The 23,661-nt window shown below is 39.5% G+C and overlaps 1 protein-coding gene across 1 annotated transcript in view; it reads left to right on the top strand.

Annotated features, from left to right (window-relative positions):
* Positions 1-11,133: 11,133 nt before the first annotated feature.
* The window catches only part of ASAH2 (N-acylsphingosine amidohydrolase (non-lysosomal ceramidase) 2), a 56,170-nt gene continuing 43,642 nt past the window's right edge, over positions 11,134-23,661 (top strand). Inside the window, exons 1-3 of the mRNA XM_008576257.1 lie at positions 11,134-11,260; positions 20,889-21,067; positions 22,073-22,222. Of these exons, the coding sequence (XP_008574479.1) occupies positions 11,134-11,260; positions 20,889-21,067; positions 22,073-22,222 (456 nt within the window). The remainder of the gene's footprint in view (positions 11,261-20,888; positions 21,068-22,072; positions 22,223-23,661) is intronic.

Here is a 23,661-nt window from a genome sequence, read left to right as displayed (position 1 = left end):
CACATGAACATTTATTTCTTGCTTATGCAAAGCCCATTTCTGGTCTGGCAACTCTCTGAGGTCAGTTTCTTCCCAGTGGTGTCTCAGGGATCTTGTAACCTGTCATCTGGGACACGTGCCAATCAGGGTCACCAGGGTGGAGGAAGAGAGACCATGCAGAACTCACACCCCCTCTCAAATGCCTTAGCATTAAATACTTTAGTCCAGAAGTGACACATGTCATTGCCACTCACAGCCCATTGGTTGGGAACTACCAGGGGGCTGAAAAGCATAGCCTTCCCATATGCCCATGAAGGAGTGGAGAACCAGATATGAATGAATGAACCAGATATGAAGTCTCCACTGCAGTGACCTTGGGCAAGTAACTTAACTTTATCTCTCTGACAAGGGGGTTGGCCTAGATGACTTCAGAATCCTTACCTCTTCTCACAATCCCTGAATCTAAATGTTTGATTTCTTCTTACAATAGCTTTGTGGTTTTGACTACTTTGCATGCATTGTCTTATTGTTACTTTAAAGACATGAAGTATATCAACAACAGTAAAAGGCAGATGCTGATGTTGCATAGTGGAGCTGGTGGTTAAGCTGGGGATGCTGAGGGCAGATAATCTTGTTTTGAATCCAGCTTGATCTCTTACCGGCTGTATGAACTTTGGCTATTTGTTTAACTTCTCTATGACTAAGTTTTTTATTTTTTAATTCAAATGTAAAATGGGATAGGAATAGTCCCATCCTCTTCTGGGTACTGTGAGTACTAAAGGAGGATGTAATATTCCTGTAATGTTCTTAGGAAAGAGTCTGGAACACACTAAGAATTTAATAAGTTTATTTTTTATTATTTTTTAAAAGATGACTGTCCTTCTTGCCCTGGCTTGATAAGTCCAATAAGTTGTTATTGTTTTAATTATCATCCTTCTTGTCCTGGCTAGATAAGCCACCCCAACCCACACAAGTCTTTCTAATCTACTGACTCATAAAATGGAGTCACAAATACTACCTGTAGGTGACCTGGGCCCAACACCACCAACCTTTCTGGACTTGTGCCTCATCTGCTCTGGCTTAGATTCCATCTCTGCCTGGCCCTATGTTGGCTGTGACATCTGAGTGGATCCTGTCTTTGGCTCCTGAAAAACCCAGTTTCCTTCCTGGTTTCCCCCAATCATTGAGCTCTGGCTTTTGTCATAGACTTTCCTTGGCTGGCCTCTTTGACTCTTGGGGAACCCATTTACCTCAGGTGGGAGCTTCCTACCTTAACCTCAGCCCTTCAGGACCCAAACCCTGTCTCAGCCTCTGATTCACACCAAGGCTTGGTCCTGTGGAAGCATTGGATAGACACCCACTCTTATTTCATTGGCTGCATCTTTTCAGCCCAGGTATTTCAGATGTCACCTGGCCTTTATCACCACCCCAAATCAATAACAAGCCCAGGGTGTTAAGTCCTCCTGCAGGCTTTATACCTCTACACATGAGCAAGGACTCCCCCACCTCTCCTCCCAGGGTCTTAAGTGGATTGTCTTTGGAGAGGAGTTGGACAATTGCAGCAAGAGAGAATGTGAGAAATGGTGTGTGTTCATTCTAACATGAGCAAGGACTTCCCCGCCTCTCCTCCCAGGGTCTTAAGTGGATTGTCTTTGGAGAGGAGTTGGACAATTGCAGCAAGAGAGAATGTGAGAAATGGTGTGTGTTCATTCTCTGAAGTAGAGATAGTCGTGTTTCCCTCCCCTTTTGCATTTTGGCTGATCTAATGGGGACTTCTCAGTGAGCGGTTGCCAGTGAGTTTCTCCGGGCAAGGAGGAGAGCAATTCTTTCCTGGCAGGGCTTCTCCTTAGGTTTGCTTCTGCCCAACAGAAGAAAAACAGTATGCTCTATTCAGACTCTCTGCCCCCTCCCCTGTGGCCAGAGAGAGCATAGATGGAGTCAGTTACTTTCTGCTTCTTTCTTTTCCAAGTTCTGTCAAAGGACAGTGTAGGTTCTTTTCTCACAGGTACGCAGTACAGGTGGGAGATGCAAAGTATCTGAGATTTATGTAGAGGGCAAGAGTTACATCAAAAGATATCGTCACCCTGTCCCTGAAATGATGATAAATGCAGCTGTGGCCTACGTTTTCCCAATCTGCCTTTGTAATCTCGTATGGGAAACAGGTCAAATTTGTCCCTGCCGAATGAAATAAATTCTTATCTGTGGTTCTGGAAAAAGATAAATCACCAGAGAATAATTTCTAAATACTCTGTAAAATGTTCTACAGCCTCACACTGTTTATCTAACAGTGGAGAAATAGGGAGATTTTGCAATTTCACTTTAAACCCTCTGGATGTGTTGAAAATAGCAAAAGAAACTCTCCTCCCTTAAGTCTGGGTTTATCAAATTTTAATAAGGAGATCTTTAGAACCAAGTGTGAGGAATGCACCAAGAAAAGATAACTGTCCTATAGGGTTTAAAACAGATGGAATCTATCACTCTTGGGCATCCATGTTCAGACTAATTAATATAATAACTAATTTGCCTCCTGTTACAGTTTGAAAAGAATTTTTAAAAATATATTGCCATGTGATCTTTTAACAAGGTACGTTTTTAGTCTGTTTTTCTTACAAGGATAATGAAGCTCAGAGTGATTAAGGTCACTAAAAACAATCAAACACACAAATCTTAAACTTCACGTTCAAATCCTGTTCCTTCCTATTCCCTCAATGCTGCTCTTTATCTTTTCCCTTTGTATTGAAGGCAGGACTGGGGTAAACGGGGAGAAAAACTCTGTAACTCTGGAGTAGTTTATCTGCCCCATTCTCCGAGAAAAGGATTGTCAACATCTACTTGCACCATTTGCCGAGAACATGGGCTTTGTAAATTTCCTGGGAAAGGAGAGAAATGGGGATTGTTGTCTGTCATGCTCCATTTCCTTCTGTGCCCTGCCACCGCGGCCAGAGCTGAAACCTCCCTTATGGAATAAACCTGGGCTCCCCAATGCACTGGGACACATCCTTAGGTGCAGCCTCAGGCTCCACATATAATGGATGCCTAGGGGTTAAGTGAGAAACATTCATTCCAGCTTGGAACAGAAGGGGCCAGCGTCTCTTCTACTGCTTATGACTTGAGTTCAAGGTTGAACTGAGACAAGTGAGAAGGTGAATCTATATTTAACTGATGATGGAACTGCTCTGGGGTTCAAAGGGATTTTTCAGTCCTGTGTAAAACCCATGAGGTGTTAAGGTATCACCATGGCAGCCCTATGTACTTAAAAATAATTTCTTTTGGGACCTAATGAGAGTCGTTGCGCTAGACTGCTCATCACTTTCAGCTTTAAAAATGATCCCAGGGGCAGCATGGCAAACACAGTGTCCAGTGATTAGAATGCATGTATTCTATAAAGTGAGGTCCAATGCTCACTTTTGTGGGAATTAGCTTGGACAGGTTCTTAGCTGGAGATAACAGAATCTATTCTGGGGAGCTTAAAAAGAAAAGGATTTATTAAGGGATAGAGATAACTTGCAGAACCATTGGGAAGACTGAGACAGAGATTTGAAGCTGAGCTTCCAGGAAAAACTCCCCAACTTGAACTGCAGAACTGAGTTGCCCAAGGGTAGGTAGGCTGCCTCAGCCGTGGCCATGGAACGAGGAAGCAGACTCAGGATCTGGAAGCAGCCACCAAGCTGCCCACTCACAGCCATGCTGCCATGGTCCAGACCAGCAAAATGGATGTCCCAAGCTCTGCTTCTCTCCCCAGGTGGCTCAGTTCTGAATCCAAGTCTCATGCTGGTGCATCTGAAAGGCAGAACCTAAACTACATCTGGAAGTCTAGGCAAATGGGGGTCCAGCTTCTGCACACTAGAACGATTTGGAACGGGTGTTGAATGAGGTAGTCCACAGTACCTGCCACAGCGCTCTAACCTACCTCTCTCTTGTCAACTAGCATATTAGAGGACAAAGCTTATTTATCATCCATCTGTTCATCCAGCCATCCACTTTTTGTACTTTCTTTTTTTAATTTGTGTTTCAGAATGTACCTCTAAAAGGTAAGAATTTCATTAAAAAGTATAGTTATAATACCATCACCACTCTAACATTTTAAACAATAACCCCTTAATATTGTCAAATATCTAATCAGTGTTCAAATTTCCCCAGTTGTCTCATAATTTTAAAAAAGTTTGTTTTTGGGGCCGGCCCGGTGGCATCGTATAACTTCGTATAATGTATGCTATACGAAGTTATTACGAAAAGTCATGCCAAATGTCGAAGAGAAGTAATAAAGGACAAGCCCGAGGGGAAGTCATTTGACTGATGCTCAAAGAATGAGTCTCAGATAATTAAGGGCAGTGGCTGGACAATAGCTCCCCAGGAATGCTGGAGGCGGGGTTCGGGCATTGGGGAAAGAGTTGAACCAGATGACCACAAAGGTGTCTTCCAACTGGGCATCAATATTCACCACGTAGCAGGTAAGAATCAGTCAGGCTGGGGAAAGGGAAGGAGCTGGTGGACAAATGGTCAGTAATCGGACAGAAAAGGGAGGAAGGATATCTGAGGAAGGGGCACCAGCGTTAAGAGAAGATAATATGGAGAGATTGCTACATGTTAAGGGTGAAAGGAAGAAGGCAGAGAATATTAGATTGCAGGGTAGGGGGACCTCAGAACTCAAAATTAGAAGCATTGTTTGGGTTGTGATCCATTGCCGGACACGAAAAAAGACAAAAAGGAAAAAAAAAAAAGTTTTTTTGAATTGGGTTCCAAATAATGTTCATTTTGAGCTGATAACAAACAGTCGATTGATACGCCTCTTAAGCTTGTTTTAATCTACAGATTTTCTCTCCTAGAATACTTAAGAAGTATGGTTTGTGCGTCATTCAGAGGCTTGCTATGTCTGGTTGTGTCCCTTTTGGTGACAACAGCAGCTATTGATCCAGCTGTCGATTATCTTTGCACAGATCCATCATCTCATTCGGGGTTTGCAAAACACACAGACTCAACTTCATCATTCTCTTCTCATTTATTACCTGGAATACTTCAATTGTGAGAAACTGTCCCTTACCAACTATTTCCCGAGGCACATTTATACAGGAAAAGCAGAGAACATTCTTGATTTCTGTATTCTACNGTCATTCAGAGGCTTGCTATGTCTGGTTGTGTCCCTTTTGGTGACAACAGCAGCTATTGATGCAGCTGTTGATTATCTTTGCACAGATCCATCATCTCATTCAGGGTTTGCAAAACACACAGACTCAACTTCATCATTCTCTTCTCATTTATTACCTGGAATACTTCAATTGTGAGAAACTGTCCCTTACCAATTATTTCCCGAGGCACATTTATACAGGAAAAGCAGAGAACATTCTTGATTTCTGTATTCTACCCCCCCCCCTTTTTAAATCAGTTTTCAGAAGAACAAATTGGTTCACTAACATCTTTAAAAACTATGATTATGACATCAGGAATTTAAGCATATTTGATCTGCTTTAACCCATTGTAGTTCTTTTTTTAAAAATTGAGATTCCAATTAATTGATCTTCGGTTAGTGGAAACCTCTTTAGTTCTTTTGATACAGTTCTAATAATCTTGATGACTTTTTGATTTCTGTTATGATAGAATATTCCAGGTTTAGTTCATGTAATTCCTGCCCTAAACCCAGAATCAGTCACTTCTTCAAGGATCTCTGGTTCCTTTTTAGCAAGAAATGATATTTAAGATGATAACCTGGACTTTATATGAAATACTATATGTTTTCTAAAAGTAATTTAATCTTCATTTACTCCAAGAGTTAACAAATGAAAGGATGTGACCATTATCATGGAGTAAATGAAATTAGCATCATGCCTTTTAAGGCACCAACCTGGTAAGCATAAGTAAAATATAAAGAAAATTTGTAATGCTAGTGATTATTGGTTAATGGTTTAGAAATTGAGGTTTTGGGAGAAATATTCTGGCTTGAATACAGCTTTTCACTAGCTGCCTTTACTTGGTGGTGGGTAGTTTCTCCCTCTGTGATAGGATGTTAAGAGACAGAGGACACAGCTTTGGCTTCACCAACTTCTCATAAGGAGTAAGTACAGGGACTTCTATACCCCCAGCGGCTGCCACACCAGGGCCCTGTCAAGATGATGGAGGCACAGTTTTTTGAAGGGCAAGAGGATTTGTCTAGGAGTCTGGAGACTTAGGCTCGCACCCCGGAATAACCATTTTTCGGGCATGCTCACTTTTAATCATCTTTTCCTATTCTGGAAATCTATGTCTGTTTCCTCCCCTGTAAAACGGGTATAGTATGTGTACATGAGTGAACATGTTGGGGTGGGGGGTAAATAAGGACAGCTTATCCTAGCTTACAGAATTTATGTGAAAGAGGTCATATGCACAAGGTAAACATTGCCAATGACTGAACCTTCATCTCATCCCAGGCTAGTCTTGTTCTTGGCTATAAGGAGCCAGCTATTTTGATGGGCACCGTGATGAGTCCCCTGGCCCAACAATTTTTCCTCCATTGGCTCTGCCATCGTGCGTGGAATCTTCTTGATTCTCATCCACTTATGGTTCAAGTATGAGCCTTCAAATGTTGTCTGGGAAAGGGGATATGTTACACCATTTTCATCTACTAAAACCTTGGCTAAAATGATCTCATCTGACTAGATCATGTGACATTGAGCAGGACTCTGTGAGTGGGCCGTGACATGGCTCCTTTTTATGAGGACAAATATGGCTGGAGAAGTCTAGAAGAGACCACAGGGCCAGTCTAGAGGCCTTCCACTGCCAGGAAGAAGGGTGGGAGAAGGACATCCAATGGCAGTCACCAGTGGGTATCTGTTGTTTTTACCTGCCCTATGTGTATTCCATCTTGATTGTATTTTGGAGAACTACCCTTCCCTCTTTAGGTATGGTCCTGTTAAGGCATCCGTTTGAGAATCCTCTCCAAGGAGAGGGTAAGTATATGATCAGAGCTAGGCCGGCCAGTTGTTATCTTTCAGGAAGTGAAGTGTTGGAGTGCGTCCATCTCAATGATGACGCCCGAAAGGAATTGTCTGATAACTTCTGCTACCAAGATCCGCAGAACCGCCCTGATTCCTGGCCTTCCTGGGCTTAGGACTTCAGCTTTTCTTGCTGCCTTCCAGTGAATTTACTTTTCCTCTCTCTCTTCACCACCCCCTACCTTGAGTTAGCTAGATTTGGTATCTGTTGCTTGCAGCTAAGAATTCTTAAAAAAACCTAGTTTAATACCATGATTTAACCTGGTCCCCTCTGTAGTAGCAGAGATATTTAAGATACATTACTAAATGCCCTATCTGAAGGCACTTATATCTCTAATATTTCAGTTGAAACTTTGGGGACCACTCTGTCTCCAAACTCTGCGAGGAATTAAGCAGGCTACATGGTCTTCTCCAAAAATCTTCCTGGACTGCTTGGGTTTACTAGGAAAAAGAAAGAGTAGGAGGATCCGCCTATTTCTTTACCTCTTTGTTTCTTTTGGGTCACTGTTTAACTCCATGCTGTTTTATAATATACATTTTCTAAGAGGAGGTAAAGCAATTTTCTTTTCCTCATTACAAAAGTGATGTGCGGCTACTACAGAAAATACCAAGAAGCAAAAAGATGAAAACAAAAACCAACCGTAATGACCAGATAATTACTTCTTAACATTTTGCTGCATTTTCTCACAGTCTTTATGAACTTACCTATATAAAAAATGTATGTACTTTACAAAAGTGGGATCACATTGTTTTGTAAACTTACAATAACTTAATATGTGGTCATTTCTCATGTCAATTTTTTTCAGTGTAATTTTTAGTGGTTACATAATATTCTTGCCCTATCGGATTACTTATTCTTCACATTCTTAGTTAATCTAAAACTTTACATTCTTTTTACACAAGTACCTAAAAATTAAGATCACTTTTCTGTCCTGAAATTGGTGTAAATATTGCCCAGTGGTATCCATAATACACACTCATGTCTGACATACATCACCCCCTCCTTTGATTGCTGATTGATTGTCGGTGGTAAATAAAGCAGGTGCACTTTTCTGGGAACTGTGTTTAGGCCTCACATAGAACGTGTCATGCCGGAAGAGATGCATAAAGGCTGAAATGACCTTCAGTCCAGCAGGCCTTCTGCAACTTCTACCACTGATAATAGGCTGTCTCAGGAGAGAGTTTGCTTATAAACCTTTTGTTATCAATACACTTTAATCTCATCCTTGTACCAAGCCCACAAAGATATGGTAATCACAAGTGTGACTCTCCTGGACTTGACTGTGAAAATCTTTCCTCAGTAGGTTTCAGAAAGTGCCAGACCGTCTAAGCCCAGCCACGTGCAAGAGAAAAAGGAACAAGATTCTGGATAGCCATTTGTTTTTCTGGGATGCAAAAGCTCTTTTGAGTAGTAGAATCAGGTAAGAATGACTGTATTTTCTTGGGGAGGGAGGAGATGGGGAATCAAATCACCCTGTTGTCTCGGAGATCTTGAAGAAACCCTAAAGCTTCAACTCATTTTCACAGCTTTGGCAGTGCATTTTGGCAAATGGCTACTTTTTACTGTCACCTTCTTGAAAATCAGGGACCTCAGTGTGGTAAAGATGTGGCAAATGGCTTGCTATTGTGTCATTAGAGCCTCATTAGTGAGCTTGCAGGGTTATGACAGATTAATTGGGAACCATTATGAAATCTTAGAATCCTTTAAGATATAATCGTTGGCTCAGCTCTCCAAGGTACATTTGCATTCTGAAGGCAGACAAAGCATCTGCTTTAATGTTCAAATTCAGAGTTTAATCATCAGTGAGAAATAAACATGCTAACCAAAGTTTTAATTTCCCTAAAGGTGGTGGTAGAGTAGCTAAAGTGGTTCAAAAAGAATGGTAATATGTTGGCAATACTTCTGGCACCTAAATAGAGTGGTGAAACACATGAAGTAGATCATTTAAGTGCAAGTAAGAGGTGGAAATCCTAATGTTAAATCGAGTGCCACTGATAGCTTATGTAAAAGGTCAGTGGTGATAATCAATTCAGCAGAGCAAATCTAGGAAAAAAAAAGTATTATTTGGTACCATCTCAGTTTGATACACAGGCTCCTGCCACATGACCACATTTACATATACAATATGCGTGTTGATGGTCTGGGTGTGGGAAGCCCAAATGTCAGTCATCTTAGCTTGTAGGAAGACTCATAGAAACCAAAGCTTTGAGCAAGAACTAAGTATACTGGGTTTGGAGTTTGCTGTTAAAACAGCAGCTGATGGCAAATGGTAAACTTCTTCAGACTGTCAGAGTTCAGAGACATATCTTAGATATGTTTTCTGACTCCTGGGGACTGACCATAGAAGTTGGGACTAAGACACAGACCTGATTTGTTTTGCCCTAGATTTGAAGTTGTCCCTGCTGGTGGTGGTGAAGGTGTTCACGGTGGTGATAGACGAATGAGGAAAGCTTTCCAATAACCGGGCAATTTGGGAAGATATTCCCATATCTGTGTCCACTCCCAGTCCAGCGATACTTCTGAAGTGTCTGCTGTTAGACTGATCTTTCACCTTTAGCTCAGAGATTACAACATCAAATGACTCCAAAGATCAGGCAGTAACCTAGATAAATAAGGCCTGCTGGGTAGGGACTGTGGTAGGTTAGAGCATTCATGCCCCATCTAAAGAGAACAGCAGCTACTGAGTTTAAGAAACTCTTGGCATATGGAATACTGGCTCAGTAATGTCATATTTTATGAATCATTTTTTAAAACTTGAAGTTTTGGATTTGTAAATCTACCTTTACAGATAAACTATAAATTCTATCTTTTATCTTTTCGTCTAAGTCGAATTGAAACAAAACATTGAGCCATACTAAACACATTATTTATTGCCATTCTGCAACTCTTGGGGATAACAGCATTTTAACCACAAATTACCTATTTTGGAGGCAGGTCCTGGGATTGTATTTTGTCTCATGCTCAGATTTCCTAAAGCACAAGTTAAGAAAATGGGCTCTAAAGGTCCCAACTGTGATTGCAATAATCCTTTAACACTGTCCTCCTATAAACTCCATTTAAGGAGTGGGAAGTGCACAGAGTATTCGCTACTTTGAAACCTAACAATAAATGCTAACATGTTGAGCACTTATACTTGATGGGACAAAGGAAGAATTACTTGCATCATCTCATCTTATTTTTATAGGAACTCTGTGAGATAGTTACTAACACTATTATCATCATATCCTTATTTACAGATGGGGATACTGAGGCTCAGTATCAGGGAAGGATTTTCCAAGGTTACCCAATAAATGGCAGAAATGAGATTTAAACACCAGAGTCAGACTTCAGAACCTATTTTTTTTATCCAATATATTATGCTTCTTCCAATTACATTATGTGGGTTTTTAGCTTCTATGGTTGCTCTGAGTGATGATGAATTATCTTTCTAAAACATCTTAAGGAATCTCTAAGGATATTTTACATGTTTGTAGAACACAGGGACATTTTTGATCCTCATCCTTTGATACAGGGTTTGCAAAATGTTTAGCATCCTTCTGATCACTGAAGAGGGAAATTTTACTAATGCCTGGCTTGAGACCAGAGATGCCAGTCCTCTTTTCCTTTTCTCACCAGGAAGTAATTGAAAGTTAGAACATAGACTTTGAAGGTCAAATTAAGGGGTTTTGCCTCCATGTAGACAAGATAATTTTTCTTAGTCCATGACCACTGAATAAAGCCCTAAACTCAGCCAGGCTTCTCCTAAGTACAAGCGGTATGAATGTGTCAGTCATCCTGGCTGACAGAAGCACTTCCAGATCAGACCCATGTTCAGACCCATAGACAGCATCATCACCATAAATGAAAGCAGTATGTGGCCAAGGAATGAAAATGGACTTTAGCTCATTTGCCAGTGCCAAATCCTAAGTGGTGGCTGCCAGGGAGAGCACTGTGTCAAGAAGGATCTGGAAACCATATCTGAGCTTTTTGAGCAGAGTGCTGTAGTTGATTGGTTTTGTCTGCCAGGGCCTTGGGATATGGAACTAGTGGTAAGTGCTTTGTACTTGCCATCCCTGCTATAGACAATCAATATGAAAGAGCTAAGACATGTCAGCCTTGGGCAGTTTGAAGCATATGCATTTTAATTTGTGATTTTGTCTTTTTCTTCTTCCATATGTCCTTTTTCATCTCTGCTTCATCATAGGAGAAATGGCCAAACGTACCTTTTCCACATTAGAGACATTCCTGATTTTCCTCCTTGTAATGATGACTGCCATCACAGTGGCCCTTCTCAGCCTCTTGTTTACCACCAGTGGAACCATTGGAAACCACAAAGGCAAGTGTCATGAGCTCTCTTGGATGCTATTCTTAGGACTGTAGGGAATTTCTTCATTACTGGGGACACCAAAGAGAGAAACAGTGTCGGCTGGTAATTTAATGTGTACTTAAGCAGCCTAAGATGGCCATCTTCCTTTATGTTGACTACCCTTTCTGCATTGATAGCAGTTTTTATCAAGTTTACCTTTATCCCCAAATAGCCAGTTAACAGAGCTTTCTGACGTGTACATGTTTGCCTTTAGTTTTTCCATTGATCTAGGTATTTTCCAAGAGTCTTCTTTTTCCCATTGGCAATTTTATTTTATTTTTTAAATTTTTATTGATTATACATATTCATGGGGCTCAGAGCTGACCATAGCACCTTTGCCCAATGTGATGATCAGGTCAATACTATCAGTGTGCCCATTGGCACAAATAGCAATTATTCTCCATGTCCCCCACCAAATCTCTCCCCAACCACCCTCCCCACCCCACCCCAATAACCCTAGGTCTGTTCTTTCCCTCTGCAAATCCAACCCACCACTGTGGTCTTCTTTCCTTCCTTCTTTTTCTCTTAATTCCCACTTATGAGTGAGGACATGTGGTATATTTCCCTCTGTGCCTGGCTTATTTCACTTAATATGTTTTTTTCCAAGCTCACCCATGTTGCTGAGAATGACATAATTTCATTCTTTTTATGGCTGAAGAAATATTCCATTGTGTATATATACCATATTTTCCTTATCCAGTCATCTGTCATTGAACATTTAGGTTGGGTCCATGTCTTGGCTATTGTAAATAGACCTGGGATGAACATGGGAGTGCAGGTATCCCTTCAACATAATGATTTCCATTTCTTTGGGTATATACCCAGAAGTGAGAGTGCTGGATCATATAGTAGATCTATCTGTAGTTGTTTGAGAAACTTCCATACTGTTTTCCGTATGGCTGTACTAATTTACAGTCCCACCAACAGTGTAGAAGTGTTCCCCTTTCTCTGCATCCTTGCCAGTCTTTGTTATTCTCAGTCTTTTTGATTATAACCAGTCTAATTGGGGTGAGATTATATCTCAATGTGATTTTAATTTGCATTTCCCTGATGATTACTAATGTTGAGCATTTTTAAAGTACCTGTTGGTGGCCATTAGTATGTCTTCCTTTGAAAAATGTCTATTCAGCTCCTTTGCCCAGTTTTTAATTGGGTTATCTACTTTTTTACTGTGTAGTTGTTTGAGTTCCTTGTATAATTTGGATATTAATCCCTTGTTGGCTGTATAGTTTGCATATATTTTCTCCATTCAGTAGGTTGTCTTTTCACTCTGTTGATTGTTTTCTTTACTGTACAGAAGCTTTTTAGTTTGATATAATCTCATTTATTTATGTTTGTTGTTACTTGTGCTTTTGGGGTCCTATTCATAAAGTCTTTGCCCAGTCCTGCTTCCTGAAGTGTTTCTCTTATGTTTTCCCTTAGTAGTTTTACAATTTCAGGTCTTATACTTAGGTCTTTAATCCACTTTGAGTGGATTTTGGTATATGGCAAGAGGTACGGGTCTAGTTTCATTCTTCTGCATATAGATGTCCAATATTCCCAGCAGCATTTATTGAAGAGCATTTACTTCCCCAATGTATGTTCTCGATGCCTTTGTCACAGATCAGTTGGCTGCAAGTATATGGGTTGATTTCTGGGTTCTCTGTTCTGTTCCATTGGTCCAGGTGTCTATTTTTATGCCAGTACCATGCCATTTTGGTTACTATAGCTTTGTAATATAATTTGAAGTTAGATAGTGTTATGCTTCCAGCTTTATTTTTTTGCTCAGGATTGCTTTGGCTATTCAGGGTCTTTTGTTGTTCCATGTAACAAGTTAGGATTGTTTTTTCTATTTCTGTGAAGAATGTCATTGGTATTTTGATGGGGATTGCACTGAATCTGTTGATCGCTTTGGATAGTATGGACATTTTCACAATGTTGACTCTTACAATCCAAGAGCCTGGAATGTCTTTCTACCTTTTTGTGTTTTCTTTAATTTCTTTTCTGCTAGTTTGTTATTGGAGGATAAAAATGCCACTGATTTTTGGGTGTTGATTTTGTAAAGTGCAACATTACTGAACTTGTTAAACACTTCTAAGAGTTTTTTGGTAGAGTTTTTAGGTTTTTCTATATACATGATCACGTCATCCGCAAACATGGGCAGTTTGACTTTATCTTTTCCAATCTGGATGCCCTTTATTTCTTTCTCTTGCCTGATTGCTCCAGCTAGTTCTTCTAATACTATGTTGAATAGGAGTGGTGATAGTGGGCATCCTTTTCTTGTTCCTGTTCTTAAGGATGTATATCACCATTCAGTATGATATTGGCTGTGGGTTTGTCATTGGATGACACATTGGATGTGGCTTTTATTGTGTTGAGGTATTTTCTTTCTATACCTAATTTTCTGAGAGCCTTTATCGTGAAGCAATGTTGAATTTTGTCAAATGCTTTTTCTTTGTCTATTGAGATAATCATATGGTTTTTGTTCTTGCTTTTGTTCATGTGGTGTATCGCATTTATTGACTTGCATATGTTGACTCATCTTTGTCAGCCTGGGATGAATCCCACTTGGTCATGGTGTATAATTTTTTTTTTTTTGATGTGTTGCTGTATTCTGATTGCTAATATTTTGTTGAGGAGTTTTGCATCTATTTTCATCAGAGATATTGGCTGTCGTTTTCTTTTTTCTTTTCTTTTTTTTTTTTTTTTGTATCTTTATCTGGTTGTGGTATCAGGGTGATGCAGGCCTCATAGAATGAGTTTGGGAGAGTGTCCTCTGTTTCAATTTTTTGGAATAGCTTGACAACAATTGATATTAATTCCTCTTCAAAGTTTGGTAGAATTCAGCAGTAAAGCCATCTGGTCCTGGGCTTTTCTTTGTTGGGAGACTGCTGATCACTGCTTCAATCTTGTTTGTTTTTGGTCTGTTCAGGTTTTCTATTTCTTCTTGGTTCAGTCTTGGTAGTTGTAATGTGTCCAGAAATTTATCTGTTTCTTCCAAGTTTGCAAATTTGTTGGTGTATAGTTGTTTATAATAGTCTCTAAAGATTCTCTGTATTTCTGTGGTATTAGTTGTAATGTCTCCTTTTTCATTTCTGATTTTTGTTATTTGAGTTCTCTCTTCTTCTAACTAACAGTTTGTCTATTTTGTTTATCTTCTCAAAAACTTTTTGTTTCATGGATCTTTTATATCTTTTGGGGGGCCTCTATATTATTTAGTTCTGCTCTGATCTTAATTATTTCTTTTCATCTACTAACTTTGGAATTTGATTGTTCTTGTTTTTCTAGTTCTTTTAGGTGTAACATTAGATTGTTTATTTGAAATCTTTCAATTTTTTTTTTTTGGATGTAAGCATTTATTGCAATAAACTTCCCTCTTAGTACTGCTTCTGCAGTATCCCACAGATTTTGATATGTTGTGTCTTTTTCTTTGTTGATTTCAAGACATTTTTAAATTTCCTGTTTAATTTCTTCTTGGATCCATAGGTCATTCAGGAGCCTGTTGTTTAATATCCATGTATTTGTATAGAGTCCTGAGTTTCACTTGTTATTAATTTCTAGTTTTAATCCATTGTGCTCTGAAAAGATGTTTGAGATTATTTTGATTTTTTAAAATTTGTTGAGACTTGATTTGCATTCTAACATGTGGTCTATCCTGGAGAATGTTCCATGTGCTGATGAGAAGAATGTATATTCTGTAGTTGTTGAATGAAATGTTCTATAGATATCTGATAGTTCCAATGGGTCTAAAATATAGTTTAAATCCTGTGTTTCTCTGTTGATTTGTTGCCTGGTTGATCTGTCCACTGCTGAGAGAGGTGTGTTCAGGTCTCCCACTATTATTGTATTGGGGTCTATCTGTTTATTTAGGCCTAATAGTGTTTGCTTTATATATCTAGGTGCTCTAGTGTTGGGCGAATATATATTTATGATTATGTCTTCTTGCTGGCTAGATCCCTTTATCATTATATAGTGGCCTTCTTTGTCTCTTTTTATGGTTTTTGGTTTAAAGTCTATTTTATCTGATATAAGAATAGCTACTCCTGCTCGTTTTTGGCTTTTATGGGTGGTATATCTTTTTCTATCTCTTCACTATTACTCTGTGTACATTTTTACAGATGAGGTGAGTCTCTTAAAGACAGCATCTAGTTGGGTCTAGCTTTTTAATCCAATCCATCAGTTTGTGTCCTTTAAGAGGGAAGTTTCATTCATTCACATTTAGGGTTGTTATTGAGAAGTATTGTCTTACTCCTGGCATTTTATGACTTTTTGTTTAGATGTTTTAAATATCTTTTGTTCCTTTCTTTCTGTTTTATTATTTGTCTTCAAGTTTCTTGATTTTTTGAGATGGTAAGATTTAGTTTCTTTTTCGTTTCTCATTTTCATTTGTGTTTTACCAGTGGGTTTTGTTCTTTCTTGTGTATTTGTAGTAGTAATTATTGTTTTTTGGATTCCAGATATGGACTCCCTTGAAATTTTCTTGCCAGGCTGATTGTGTGGTGTGAATTCCAACAGCTTTTTTTTGTCTGGGAAATACACTATTTTTCCTTCATTTCTAAAGGATAGTGCTGCTGGGTATAGTATTCATGTCTGGCTGGGTTTTTTTCTTTCAGTGTTTTGAATATATCATCCCATTTTCTACTCTTTTAGAGTTTCAGTTGAGCAGTTTGCTGTTAGTCTGATGGGGGCTCCCTTATAAGTGACTTGACACTTTTCTCTTGCTACTTTTAGGATTCTCTCTTTGTATTTGAGCTTTGCCAGTTTGAATATAATGTGTTTCAGAGATGATCTTTTTGGCTTAAATATATTTGGGGATCTTTGATCTTCCTGGATCTATAGGTCTGTGTCTCTCTCTACACCTGGGAAGTTTTCTGTTATTATTTCATCAAATAGATTTTCAATGCTTTTACCTTCCTCCTCCCCTTCTGGAACACTCAAGATTTGTTATGTTTATGTGCTTAAGGCTGTTTGCTACCTCTCTTAGACTTTCTTCATTTTAAAAAATTCTTTTTTTCCTTTTTTGGTCTACCTGGGTTATTTCATAAAGACCATATTTGAGATCAGAAATTCTTTCTTCTGCTTGCTATAATCTGCTGCTTAAGCTCTTGATGGTGTTTTTTATTTCATTGAATGAATCCTTCAGTTCCAGGCTTTCTGCTATATTCTTTTTATAGGTATTAATCTCTTTGTAAATTTCCTCCTTCATATCCTAGATATTTTTTCTCATTTTATTTTGCTGTCTAACTGAGTCTTCTCTTATCTCATTGAGTTTTCTTAAGATTTTTACTCAGAATTCCTTTTCAGTCATTTCAAGTGTTTCCTGTTCTGTAGGGTATGGTACTTGAGAATTATTATATTCCTTTGGCAGTGTCATATTTTCTTGTTTTTTTCATATTTCTAGTATCTCTGTGTTGATTTCTGGTCAGATGGTAGATCAGTTGCTTCTTCTATTACCCTAGAGTGGAGTGTGAGGAGAAAGACTTCCTCCTCTTTTTTTTAGGCTCCTTGGTGACTCTCCTCGTGTCAATGCAGTTAAATATGTGATAGGCCACCTGCATGGTGGTCATGGCTGCTACTGTAGCGGCAAGTCATCCTTACAGCAGTATAAACTGTGCTGGTGGATGTTGTGGACCACCTCTGTGGAAGTGGTGTGGGGCCTCCCACTTGTGCTGGTGCTATTGCCTTCTGTATAGGTGGGGGGAGGGCTTCCTGGGGCTTTTCCCTGCCTGGGCCTCCTGGTTGTGGCAGTGCTCACTCCTGCCTTCTGTGTGGGTGGGGGGAGGGCTCACAGCCCAAGATTCATTATGTCCCAGTTAATGTCAGCTTTTGCCCAGAGCCTCTAATCTTTCCTTTTGCCTCCTTATTGACACCATGTTCTCCTGGGGGCAAGAGAAGAATGTAAGACCCACTGAATGTCAGTTAGTCTGTGAAAATCTTAAGAGAATGGTTTTTAAACTCAACTTAAAAAAAAAAACCTGTAACATAGTTAATTGTACAAATCTGTGGGGTACACAGTTGAATATCAATGCCTGTGTGTAATATGTGATGCTCAATTCAGGATAATTAGTATTTTCAACATTACACAATGTAATTGCTTTCTGTGGCCCTTTACCAATTCCTCCTTTCCCTTCCTTCACCTCCCGCTTTCTCACCTTTGGTAACCTCAGTTCTGTTCTCTCCTTTTGAAAATTCAATGTATTATTGTCATTGCTGTATCTTTCTTTTTCAAATTTATTTATTTTTTAGCTCCCACTTATGAGTCAGGACATGTGGTATTTCTCTTTCTGTGCCTGGCTTATTTCACTTAACATGCTTTTTTCTAAGTTCACCCATGTTTCTATGAATGGCAATTTTTCATTCTTTTTTTTAGGGCTGAGTAGTATTCTGTTGTGTATATATGCCATATTTTTCTTATCCAGTCATCCAATGATGGACATTTAGGTTAGTTCCAACTCTTATGTATTGTAAATAGAGCTACAATAAACATGGGGGTGCTGGTATCCTTTCAACATGATGATTTCCATTTCTTTGGGTATATACCCAGCAGTGGGATTGCTGGACCATGTAGCAGTTCTATCTGTAGTTGTTTGAGGAACCTCCATACTGTTTTCCATAATGGCTGCACCAATTTACAGTCCCATCAACAGTGTAGGAGGGTTCCCTTTTCTCTGTATCCTTGCCAGAATTTATTATTCTCTGTCTTTTTGATAATAGCCCATCTAACTGGGTGAGGTGATATCTCAATGTGGTTTCGATTTGCATTTCCCTGACACTGAGTGATTTTGAACATTTTTTCATGTGTCTGTTGGCCATTTGTATATTTTCCTTTGAGAAATACCTATTCAGCTCCTTTGCCCATTTTTTAATTGGGTTACTTGTGGTTTTTTTGTTTTGTTTTGTTTTTTACTGTTAAGTTGTTTGAGTTCCTTATATAGTCTGGATATTAATCCTTTGTTGGGAGCATAGTTTGCAAATGTTTTCTGTTGTTCTGTAGGTCGTCTTCTTGCTCTGTCATTTCTTTTTCTCTGCAGAAGCTTTTTAGTTTGATACACTCCCATATGTTTATTTTTCCTTTTGTTTCCTGTACTCTGGAGATTATATTCGTAAAGTCTTTGCCCAATCCTACTTCCTGAAGTGTTTCCCCTATGTTTTCTTTTAGGAGTCAAACTCAAATTCTTACAAGGGCCAGTCAAGCTCTATAAATGCGGTGGGACGGGCAGGCTGACTAGAGAAGATGTAGGTGCAAATCTGGTGAAGGGGGTCCGCACCCCTCCTGAGTGCTAGCTGTGTGTTGTTATGATGTCACATGGTCACAGATCTCCTGAGTTTTCAAGAGAACCTGGAAATTGGGATTTTTTAGACATCTCCTTATTTTTAAAAAATGTTGGAAAAAAATTAGTTTTTGCAAACTGTGTAAGCTACATTTACAGGCAATATTGGCAATGGGTCTTTAATGAAGGCTCTGTTTCTTCAATGTTAGATTACATACCTTTTGACTGAGTAGAGAAGAGAGGCGGAGATTGGATGCTTTGACCAAAGTAAAGGAAGGGCTTGGCTCAGGCCAATTAGAGAAGACAGCATTTTTCATCTAAGTTTTCCTGTTTGTGGTCTCTTTTGCTTTCCAGCGTATTCTCTACCATGTCCTCATGCTTTGATTTTTCTGCAAACACAGAGCACAGAGATCCTCTGATCCAGCAGTGAGCAGAGCAGGGTCTCGGACTTCTAGAAATCAAAGGATCCTCAGGGAGGTTATTAATAACTATGGTACCTATTCTTATAGCAATAGTTACAGTTTATTGAATGGTTTCTTTGCGTTGAGCATTATAGTAAGAGCAGGGTCTCGGACTTCTAGAAATCAAAGGATCCTCAGGGAGGTTATTAATAACTATGGTAGCTATTCTTATATAGCAATAGTTACAGTTTATTGAATGGTTTCTTTGCGTTGAGCATTATAGTAATGATATCACCTGATTTTCTCATCTAATTCTCACAAACATCCTATAATGGTAGGTGCTAGTCTTATTGCCATTTTTCATATGGGGAAATAGACTCTCTGAGAGTGCAAAGCACTTGCCCCTGGCTATGTGGCTAGGTTTAGCTTTAGTTGGCATCATATTCCTATATTGGTGGCAATAAAGCAATAGCAAGGGTGCTTGTTTCCCTCCTTGCAATATTTGATGTCTTGTAGGAAACATGGGCTTGGAGATAAGAAGACGTGGATTCTAACTTCACCTAGAATTTGGACAAGAGAACATCAGATTCTGAGTTTGAGGAGCTGGGTTGGGGACCTGATTCACATGCATGAAATCTTGTTTAAGTCACTTCTCTGTTAGTTTTCTCATCTGTATAACAAACTAGTTTGTTCTAGGTGATCTCTAAGTTCTTTTAAGTTTCAAAATTCTAGGATCCCAGAAGGAATGAGCTATAAATCTCTCACCTAGGTACTTTATGACTAATAATGCCTTGTAACACTGGTATTTTCTGCCTTGGCTACTCCTGGCTATTGTCTGGAAGTGGAAATAAACAAATAAATGAATATATAAAAGTCTAAATATGTAAAGGGAACTAAAGTTATATACCAACCATTGTTCTAACTATTTAATATGCATTAACATAGCTATTGTTTAAAATAACCATAGAAAGTAGAATATTATTATCTTCATTTTATAGATGAGAAAATTGGGATGGAATAGGTTAAGCAATTTGTTCAGTTAGTAAATGGTAAAGATAGGGTAAATCCAGGCTGTTTGTTTCTGGTGCCTGCCTTCTTAATCTCTGTGTCATTTTTCCTCCCTTGATGTTAGAGTGTGTGTGTGATAAACATATATATGCACATATTAATATAGAATATAGACACTTAAAAACATACACGTATAGACATGAGAATAATTAAAATAAGGTGGAACTCTGTAACCAAGTGTACATGCCTTGGTTGCATTAAGAATAAAAGTCTTTAGGAAGTCAGGGAGGATCAGAGCAGGCTGGAGACACCTGGCAGCATCCTAGAGATGAGGAGTTGAGCTGGATCTAGGTGTGATGGAAATAGACAAACTCTGAAGAGGGAGGTGAAGATTGGTTGGTGGAGAGGAAAGGAGTGCAGGGTCTAGATGGAGAGAATGGAAGAAACAAATGCACACAGGTTAGATATATTAGGTTGTGTGCCAGGAACATGGCACCACTTTCCTTTGGCTGGAATGGAAGGGCAGGAAAAGGGAGTGAAGGGGATGAGTTTGACAAGGAATGGCTTGTGATACGAATTTAAGGGCATTCAGTGGAGGCCTTCATTGTTAGTCTGAAACGTGTCTAGTCCAAGAAAAAGGTCCTGTTTAGAATTATGATTTCAAACAGTTTACTGAGATTTATGATTTAGGATTATGATTTCAAACAGGTTTCAAAAAGTTTCTCACTGTGTATATTACATACAAGGGTACTTCAAAAAGTTCATGGAAAAATGAAATTAAAAGATAATTTGAATCTTTTCCTGAGCTTTTTGAAGACCCCTCATATAATAGAATATACAAAGATATTTCCTTAGGAACCTGAAACCTATGTATTCTAATTGATGCTAACAAGTAAGCAGGTTGAAATGTTGTTTCTCAAATATCTTATTCTGTTTTAGATTCCGGATTCCATGATTTTTCAACCACCCAAAGCTCTTTGGCCACCCAGGGCCCCACAGCTAGCCAAGTTTCTCCAGTGACTTACATCCCTGTGCCGCCTCTATTTCAGAACTTCAGTGGCTACCACATTGGTGTTGGGCGAGCTGACTGCACAGGACAAGTGTCAGATATTGATTTGGTAAGTAAATGATGAGCTCCTGAAGGAGACTGAACAAGTCATTTTTATCATTTTGCATCCCACATTCATTCCTGATTATTACATCATCACCTTCTTCTAGCTTTCCTGTTGACTTTACTACAGACTTGCACTATGAATATCACGCCATAAGGAAGAGGGAAACTTTTATTCAATCACAGTTCCCTTGTAAAGTCAACTGGCCATTTCTTATGAGTGGAAGTGGCAAGGCTGGCAAACTCAAATACTCCAGGGGCTGGGCAGGTATCATAAATGACTGAATCAGGCCAGTATACGATGGTAAATGTCTAGTGAATCCTCAGTTTGAGGAGGGCAGTAGGAAATGATGGGGGCTATGGTAAAACAATAAAATTTTTAAAAAGCAACAAGAAAAGAAAGTGCATGGCTCTTGCTGATTGTTGCCGTGTGAGAATGTGGCTCAGGCTGCGCTATCTCATACTTTTTTCAAGAGAAGGCAGAAAATCTCTGGACTGAAGCTTTGAGGATTTAAATCTCTCACTTGAAAAATGTAGGCAACTCTAGTTAACACTGGAAACCTACTATGGGCAAACACTGTGCAAACCAAATAAAACACTTCTGTGGGTCAGTGTGGCCTCTTGACTGCTAGGGTACAACTTTATGGCTGTGATGGTGGAAATATCCATTACATCAATGCTTCCCTAGGAACCACAGCATGAAATTGTCTGATGGGAGTGATTGGCTCCCTCCTACCAAATAATCTTTAGATCCTAGAAATCATTCCTGGCTATCTGTTCTGAAAAGTGATCCTGGAATGTCAACCCTTCCTTAAGTGGTTGCTCTGAAGAGCTGGCTGTGGTTTTTATGGGTGGGTTTTATGGCAGGGGAGAGAAGGGGCTTGGGATAGGTATATGGGATCTGAATTGGCTTAGGGAGTAAACACCAGAGTGAGGTACCTCAGTAAAGATGATTTAATCCTAAATAATAAATAATAAATGAGAGTGGCTCTTATTCTCTCTTCCTCTTCAGATGGGCTATGGCAAGATTGGCCAGACTGCACAGGGCATCCTCACGAGGCTGTACAGTCGTGCTTTCATCATGGCAGAACCTGATGGGTCCAATCGAACAGTGTTTGTCAACACTGACATAGGCATGGTGTCCCAACGACTCAGGCTGGAGGTAAGTGACTGAGGGGAGAAAGAAATGACATGGTTTAAGGAACAGTCTGTGGGTGAATGTGACGGGAACTAAACCCTCCTGGCTTCTGATGTAGTAAATTTCTACCACCTTCCACATTATAAACTGAACTCTTGGCAATCTAACAGACACTCTTACATGGAGAATGATCCTCATTTTTCCAGTCTAAGTTATCTTGGTCAAAACTTGCTGTCAATTCTGCTGATGGCTCATCATCACTAGTAATGCTAATGTCTTTTTGAAAGCTTATTATGTTCCAGATGGCCTTCACGTATATTCTCTCATTTAATCCTACTTGTTAAAAATTGGAGAGCACCAATTAATCACTACCCCCTCCTTCCAATTCTTAGACAATTAGAATAAATGCAAGGAGTCAGAAGAGAGTTAAAATGCAACTCTGAAATTAGGCTGGCCATGAGTTGGTAATTGCAGAAACTGGGTGACAGGTACATTATATTACTCTGATTGTTTTGTAATGGTTTTAAAATTTCTGTAACAAAAATTTAAAAATAGTACAAGATCAGCTCTCTTCACCTTAAAACTGTACTGTAGGACATGGCAGGTTTTTCTATGATTTTTCCCAAATTTAGACCTTGTTATTCACCTGTAGGCACAGTTGAGCTTAGCAGAAAGATGCATGGAAGGTCCTGGGCTGCCTGAGGCCTGTAATGTGCAGAGAAAGAAAAAGAGAAGAGGGGGAAGGAGAGGAAAGAGTGGGAGGAGGAGAGGGAGAAAGGGGTGGGGGAGAGAGAAATAGAGTGCTAGATAGGCGCTTGCAGTGCTATCTGTCTAAGCCAATTTCTAAGCCCTGACCCAGCTATGTTTTCTGCATGGAATGAGGTCACAAAGAGTGTGCTCTGTTGTGGTCTGCTCACATATTCACGATGTGAGAATGAGGAGAGGCTGGAGCACTGACCAGAACAGTGACCCTAAATGTCGGTCATGCAGTGTCATGTCCCATCAGCCTTGCCTGTGAAACACTTGGCTCCTCCTGCTGTGTGCAGGGGCCAGTAAGAGGGCTGATGTCATGGTCCGAAGGCACTACTGCAGTATTGCTCTGTCCTGGGGAGTAGGGTGGAAGCCTCTCCCATCTGTGGAAACGTGAGTAGCAGGGATGGAGTGTTTTCCCCAAGCCTACACTTACAGCAAAACTGAGAGGCGGCTCAGCTGTTATCTCCATTTTATGGATAATGAAACTGAGTGTAGAGACGATGAGTAACTTTCCAAAATTCACACAGTTAGCAAATGGTAGAACTGGGTTTGAACACATGTATGCCTAATCGCAGAGCCAACATTTTTAAAAATGACATTATTTTATTCTCTTAGAAGGAAAAATGCATTGACCACCTGATTTTTTTGCAAGGCACTTTGCTAGTCACTTCAGGGGACATGTCCCCTACGAGATCACTGTCTAATTGGGG

Source organism: Galeopterus variegatus, unplaced genomic scaffold (genome assembly GCF_000696425.1).
Source record: "Galeopterus variegatus unplaced genomic scaffold, G_variegatus-3.0.2 Scaffold1319, whole genome shotgun sequence".
In the NCBI taxonomy this organism is placed as follows: Eukaryota; Metazoa; Chordata; class Mammalia; order Dermoptera; family Cynocephalidae; genus Galeopterus; species Galeopterus variegatus.
This window is presented reverse-complemented; position numbering and strand designations above follow the sequence as displayed.